This window comes from Salvelinus sp. IW2-2015, linkage group LG30 (genome assembly GCF_002910315.2).
Source record: "Salvelinus sp. IW2-2015 linkage group LG30, ASM291031v2, whole genome shotgun sequence".
Lineage (NCBI taxonomy): Eukaryota > Metazoa > Chordata > Actinopteri > Salmoniformes > Salmonidae > Salvelinus > Salvelinus sp. IW2-2015.
The window spans coordinates 25,866,133-25,873,441 of record NC_036869.1 but is presented as its reverse complement, the minus strand read 5'-3'; the positions used below and the strand labels follow the sequence as shown (position 1 = coordinate 25,873,441).

At 41.6% G+C, this 7,309-nt stretch overlaps 1 protein-coding gene across 1 annotated transcript in view; it reads left to right on the top strand.

Annotated features, from left to right (window-relative positions):
* The window catches only part of LOC111955007 (histone-lysine N-methyltransferase 2B), a 55,628-nt gene that overhangs the window by 11,954 nt on the left and 36,365 nt on the right, over positions 1 to 7,309 (top strand). Inside the window, exons 11-15 of the mRNA XM_070436150.1 lie at positions 3,564 to 3,677; positions 4,158 to 4,342; positions 4,565 to 4,669; positions 4,965 to 5,075; positions 6,963 to 7,039. Coding sequence (XP_070292251.1) covers positions 3,564 to 3,677; positions 4,158 to 4,342; positions 4,565 to 4,669; positions 4,965 to 5,075; positions 6,963 to 7,039 — 592 coding nt within the window. The remainder of the gene's footprint in view (positions 1 to 3,563; positions 3,678 to 4,157; positions 4,343 to 4,564; positions 4,670 to 4,964; positions 5,076 to 6,962; positions 7,040 to 7,309) is intronic.

The window sequence follows — 7,309 nt, the reverse complement described above, 5'->3', positions numbered from 1 at the left end:
GGGAAGGCCATGTTTTATTAAAAGTGTATTAGAAACGTTCTTTAAGTAGCTAGCTAAACTTTTGATTTGGCTCCAACACGAAGGCGGATCACTCTGCTAGTGATCCTGCCGACCAAGGCCGGTCTGAGGGAACTATTTTGCGTAGCAGCCAGCTAGCTGCCTATCAAGGCATAGTTTTCTTGAGGCTTGAATGCAGCCCGTGATGCCGTAATCCATTGTTGCTGGGAATGCGGATTGTCCCGGGTTTGTGGCTGCTCTGATCCCGCAGGTTTGAAAACAAACAATCTTCCCTGTGACCTCCCTTGTCGGAGCTGCGAGGATAAACAGAGTAACCTAAGTGTTTTGTCCATACTGGTTTTCAACTAATAAAAGAGATGGCACCTGACCAGAGAGTCCGGATGAAGAACGTTTGCAGTTTCATGATCAGCTCGATAGAAACGGAAATGGCAAGATAGACAACAATCTAAAGTCATTTGAGAGAGAGACATTAGTTCTGTGTGTGAATCCATAATAACCACATGACGGAATACAATCAAGCTCGGTGAACAACATGTTGAGGAGGATAGCAGAATCTCCACATGAGACCTGATGGAGTCTAGTGAACGAAATGATTCTCTGAGAATTGAGATGTATCAAAATAATGTATTGTCACTACACGTGTTTGAGATGTTATTGCGGGTGTAGCTAAAAGCTTGTGTTTCAGCTCCAACAGTGCGTAATAATCTAACAAGTTATTTCACAAGCACATAAATAAAATCTAAGTAATGGATGGAATGAAAATAATATGACGGGCATGTCAGAGCGGACATAGAATACAGTATATTACATCAAGCAGCAAAAAAAGAGTACCGTCCCTTTTCAGGACCTATCTTACAAAGATAATGTAAAAATCCATTAACTTCACCAGATCTTCATTGTAAAGTTGTTAAAAACTGTTTCCATGCTCAATTAATGAAATGCACTTGTGGTGAAATTATGGGTTTAATCGTTTATCGTCGAAGGAATGAGCGTTACACCGAGTCCTGTACTCTGGAGCGGGATCAATTTGGAGGTGGAGGGTCCGTCATGGTCTGGGGCTGTGTGTCACAGCATCATCGAACTGAGCTTGTTGTCATTGCAGGCAATCTCAATGATGTGCGTTACAGGGAAGACATCCTCCTCCCTCATGTGGTACCTTTCCTGCAGGCTCATCCTGACATGACCCTATAGCATGACAATGCCACCAGCCATACTGCTCGTTCTGTGCGTGATTTCCTACAAGACATGAATGTCAGTGTTCTGCCACAGCCAGCGAAGAGCCCGGATCTCAATCCCATTGAGCACATCTGGAGCTGTTGGATCGGGGGGTGTGGGCTAGGGCCATTCCCCCCAGAAATGTCCGGAAACTTGCAGGTGGAAGAGTGGGGCAACATCTCACAGCAAGAACTGGAAAATCTGGTGCAGTCCATGAGATGCACTGCAGTACTTAACCTCTCTAGACGGGAGCGTCCCACCTCTTCAACAGCCAGTGAAACTGCAGGGCACCAAATTCAAAACAGAAATCCCATAATTAAAATTCCTCAAACATACATGTATTTTACACCATTTTAAAGATACACTTGTTGTAAATCCTGCCACAGTGTCCGATTTCAAAAAGGCTTTACGACGAAAGCAAACCAAACGATTATGTTAGGTGAGTGCCTATTTACAGAATAACACAGCCATTTTTACAGCCAAAGAGGATTCACAAAAAGCAGAAATATAGATAAAATTAATCACTAACCTTTGATGATCTTCATCAGATGACACTCATAGGACTTCATGTTACACAATACATGTATGTTTTGTTCGGTAAAGTTCATATTTATATCCAAACATCCTTTGATTTTGCAGAGAGCCACATCAATTTACAGGATAACTCATAATAAACATTGCTCAAAGATACAACTGTATGCATGGAGTTTTGTGCACTTCTTCCTTAATGCAACCGCTGTGTCAGATTTCAAAAAAGCTTACGGAAAAGCAAATAATCTGAGTTCGGCGCTCAGAGCCCAATCAAGAACAAATATATCCGCCATATTTATTGCAGTCACACAGAATCAGAAGTAACATCATAAACATTCACTTTACCTTTGATATCTTCATCAGAATGCACTCCCCAGGAATCCAGTTCCAAATAAATTTTGTTTTTGTTGCGATAATGTCCATTTATGTCCAAATTCCTCCTTGTTGTTCTAGGCGTTCAGTACACTTTCCAAACTCGCGACCGCGGGCAAGTCCAGCGGAAAGTAGGACGAAATAAAAAAGATATATTTACAGTCCCGTAAAAAACTGCCAAACGAAGTAATTGATCAATCTTTAGGATGTTTTTATAACATTCTTCCAATAATGTCCAACGGAGTATGTCTTTTGTCTTCAGAAGTGTGATGGAACAGAGCTCGTCTCACATGAACGCACATGGTCAGCTCATGTTCAGGTCATGATAGACCTTACTCATTCCCCCTCATCGGCCCCCACTTCACAGTAGAAGCATCAGACAAAGGTTCTAAAGACTGTTGACATCTAGTGGAAGCCGTAGGAAGTGCAACATTACCATATCCCACTATCTTCAATAGGAGCTGAGTTGAAAATCGACCAAGCCTCATTTCCCACTTCCTGGTTGGAATTTTTTTCTCAGGTTTTTGCCTGCCATAGTGATTCTGTTTATACCAGACATATCTCAACAGTTTTAGAAACTTCAGTGTTTTCTATCCAAATCTACTAATAATATGCATATTCTAGCTTTTATGGCTTTGTAGCAGGCCCGTTTACTCTGGCATGCTTTTCATCCGGACGTGAAAATCCTGCCCCCTACCCCAAAGAAGTTAACAAGAGAATTTGGAGTGGTTGAAAATTACTTTTAATGACTCCAACCTAAGTGCATGTAAACTTCTGACTTCACTGCTACATTTCTCTACGATAACCATTCACTTCTGGTGTAGAAACCAGGCCATGGCACTCAATAGGGCTCCCGAGTGGCACAGCGGTCTAAGGCACTGCATCTCAGTGTCATTACAGACCCTTGTTCGATTCCAGGCTGTCACACATCCGGCCGTGATTGGCAGTTCTATAGGGTGGCGCACAATTGGCCCAGCGTCGTCCGGGTTTGGCCAGAGTAGGCCGTCATTGTAAATAAGAATTTGTTCTTTAACTGACATGCCTAGTTAAATAAAGGTTACAATTTCAATAGATTACCTGATAATTAAGACTCAGACTCATCAATACTTATGTAAATGTACTTTTTCAGTTTTTTGGGTTCTTTTTATACGTTTGCAAACATCTTAACTTTTTTTACTTTGTCTTTTATTTTTATTTTGTTTTTAATTAATTTTAGAATAAGGTGGTAATGTAACAATGTGGAGAAAGTTAAGTGGTCTTAATACTTTCCGAATTCACTGTATAGGTTGATTTTATTTAAACTTTTTTTTATTTCGATAGAGTCATCTGGTCTTTCGACCTATCAACCCCCTACTGACATTTTTGAAATGTMYTWAAKYAWTSAWTRMTTWARKACATCTGATTTKGTTTCTTATTTGTTTTACAAGGGAACTTCTGCACCATYTGCTCCAAGTGTTACGAGGAGAAGGACCACAACAGCCAGATGATGGAGTGCTCCAGGTGTAGCCACTGGGTACATTCTAAATGTGAAGGACTCTCTGGTGAGTGACACTGTTTCAGCTTTAAAACTGTCTTTTATCAAGGGGATGTATAACAGGGGTGGCCAACACTCATTAGTGTTACTGSGTATGCAGGCTTTTGCTCTCTCCCTATACAAACGCCTTATCCAGCTAATCAAGGTTCCAAGGAGCATCTCATTGGTAGAATCAAGTTTGTTGGATATAAGAGCTGGAACCAAATCCTGCAAGAGGGTAGTTCTCCAGGCGAAGGGGTGACCACCCCTGTTAACAGTATGTGTAGGGGAAGATGCCACCTGAAATATTTCGTTTTATTTAACCTTTATTTAACTAGGCAAGTCAGTTAAAAACAAATTCTTATTTACAATGACGGCATGTACTGGCCTAACCTGGACGACGCTGGGCCAATTGTTCAGGCAGGCCCTAACTTAAGGGATCAGAACAACTATCTCACTATAAACCCACTCCATTACATTGAAATTCTGCTTCTCTTCTGTCTCCCAGATGACCTGTATGAGATCATGTCCAGCCTGCCAGAGAGCGTAGTATATTCCTGTACACGCTGCAGCCAATCACAGCCCAGATTCTGGAAGGAGGCGCTGAAGGAAAGGCTGAGGGCGGGGCTAGAGAATGTGCTGACCAACCTCCTCTCTGACTCCTCCGCCCAGCACCTGATTACCTGCAGAGAGGTAATGTCTGCCGTCATCACAGTAAAGACGTCAAGTAGTCACGAGTCAGATACTCGTAACATACTCTCTCACTTTCATAACATGGCTTTTCTCTATATCCAAAATCAAGTATAAAAATATTTAACTTTTACATGTTTAGACTGTCTTATGGATTGTATATCCCTGACCCTCTGACGGCGGTCTCCATTTTACGGTACTATGCTGTTCTTTTGTTTTCTGTAGTGTGAGGAATCCACGGAACTAAATGCTTTCAGGGACCAACAGCAGCCCATCTGTGACCTACATGCCGTGGGTCAAAAATGTACAGGTGGCCAGTACACTTCACTGGTGAGACCCCAGTCCTTTATAAACATTTGAATTATGTCACATGAAATCTATTAAGACCTAGAGGTTGGTAATTTTGCTCTCATGGCATCAATGTTCCACTGTGAATCATGTAGCTCTTTTCAGACCACAATCTGATCACTTTATATACATTTTGGTCATTTAGCAGATGCTGTTATAGATGTTCTAATGGGAGGGAAGACTCCATACAGTGAATTTAATCTCACATATATTGTACAACAATACATCCGTCTCCTAAACTTGACACCTGTTTTTCCTGCTCTTGTCTACCGATCAGAAATCATTCCATGAGGATGTTGTCATGGTGATGAGGAAGTGGCTAAAGGAGGAGGAGTCTCTCCCTGAGGACCTGAGGCCCACCTGTTTGGCCAGGTCTCACTACCTGAAGGTTAGTAGAAAGACCTTTCCTCCATTAATGCTATAGACATTTGTTATGGGCCATACTGYGTCATATCTCTACATTATATAAATATTTGCATATTTACTCTGATACTTTAGTATAGTCCGCATAAAAAAAATACTTTCTGAGCTCTTTTATGTTATTTTATTAATTGCCTCAATTAATAAAACCGAATAAAATAACTCTAAAATAATATTTTTGTGTATGAACYCCTTGCATATTGCCTCTCTTTAACGATGTATAAAGATCACACACTGAGTGCGTTCGGAAAGTATTCAGACCCCTTCCCTTTTTCAAAATGTTACTTTACAGCCTTATTCTAAAATGTATTAAATACATTTACAATACCCCATAATGACAAAGCGAAAACAGGTTTTTAGATTAAAAAGTAAATAAAAAATGTACCTAAGTATTCAGACCCTTTGCTATGAGGCTCGAAATTGAGCTCAGGTGCATCCTGTTTCCATTGATCATCCTTGATGTTTCTACAACTTGATTGGTGTCCACCTGTGATAAATTCAATTGATTGGACATGATTTGGAAAGGCACACCTGTCTATGTAAGGTCCCACTGTTGACAGTGCATGTCAGAAGCAAAAACCAAGCCATGAGGTCGGAGGAATTGTCCGTAAAGCTCAGAGACAGGATCGTGTCGCGGCACAGATCTGGGGAAGGTTACCAAACATTTCTGCAGCTTTGAAGGTCCCAAAGAATACAGTGGCCACCATCATTCTTAAATGGAAGAAGTTTGGCACCACCAACGCTCTTCCTAGATCTGGCTACCTGGCCAAACTGAGCAATTGGGGGAGAAGGGCCTACAAGATCAAGATCCCGAAGGTCACTCTGACAGAGCTCCAGAGTTCCTCTGTGGAGATGGGAGAACCTTCCAGAAGGACAACCATCTCTGCAGCACTCCACCAATCAGGGCTTTGTGGTAGAGTGGCCAGACAGAAGCCACTCCTCAGTGAAAGGCACATGAGTGCCCGCTTGGAGTTTGCCAAAAGGCACCTAAAGGACTCTGACCATGAGAAACAAGATTCTCTGATCTGATGAAACCAAGATTCAACTCTTTGGCCTGAATGCAAAGGGTCACGTCTGGAGGAAACCTGRCACCATCCCTACAGTGAAGCATGGTGGTGGCAGCATCATGCTGTGGGGATGTTTATCAGCGGCGGAGACTAGTTAAGTACAGCGCAATCCTTGATGAAAACCTGCTCCAGAGCACTCAGGACCTCAGACTGGGGCGAAGGTTCACCTTCCAACAGGACAATGACCCTTAGTACACAGCCAAGACAACGCAGGAGTGGCTTTGGGACAAGTCTCTGAACGTCCTTGAGTGGCGTAGCCAGAGCCCGGACTTGAAACCGATTGAACATCTCTGGAGAGACCTGAAAATGGCTSTGCAGCGATGTTCCCCAGCCAACCTGACAGAGCTTGAGAGGATCTGCAGAGAAGAATGGGAGAAATCCCTGAAATATAGTTGTGCCAAACTTATAGTGTCATACCCAAGAAASGGAAAGGAAAGGGGGATACCTAGTCAGTTGTACAACTGAATGCATTCAACTGAAATGTCTCTTCCGCATTTAACTCAACCCCTCTCAATCAAAGACTCAAGGCTGTAATCTCCGCCAAAGGTGCTTCAACAAAGTACTGAGTAAAAGGTCTGAATACTTATGTAAATGTGATATTTAAGTTTTTTTTATTTATATATTTCTAAAAAACACTTTTTGCTTTGTCATTATGGGGTATTTTGTATAGATTGAGGAGGAAAAAACAATTTTAATGAATTTTAGAATAATGCTTTAACGTAACAAAATGTGGGAAGAGTCAAGGTGTCTGAATACTCTCCGAATGCACTGTATCTATGTCCTTTCAGTTGCTGGAGGAGACTTTCAGTTGGTTTCATAGCCAGGATCAGAAAATGTGGGACCCAATCTCCAAAGATTTCCCAAGGTAAATGGATACACTATGTGTAGAATGTATGACGGTGTATGTAATCGATTTTGACCGGTTTTTGATATTGTTGTTCTTACTCACATTTCCGCCAAGAAGACAAAAGGGAATCTCCCTGAACGAACCAACTATGACAATAAATAGTTTTGCCTTCAGAAAGATAAAGCAGRCATAGAATACTTATTTTTGAAAAGCTAGCAAAGAATACTTCAAAAATAGCAACTCCTTGGCCTGAATGGAAAGCAAAGGCTAGCTTTTTCAAACAGAAAT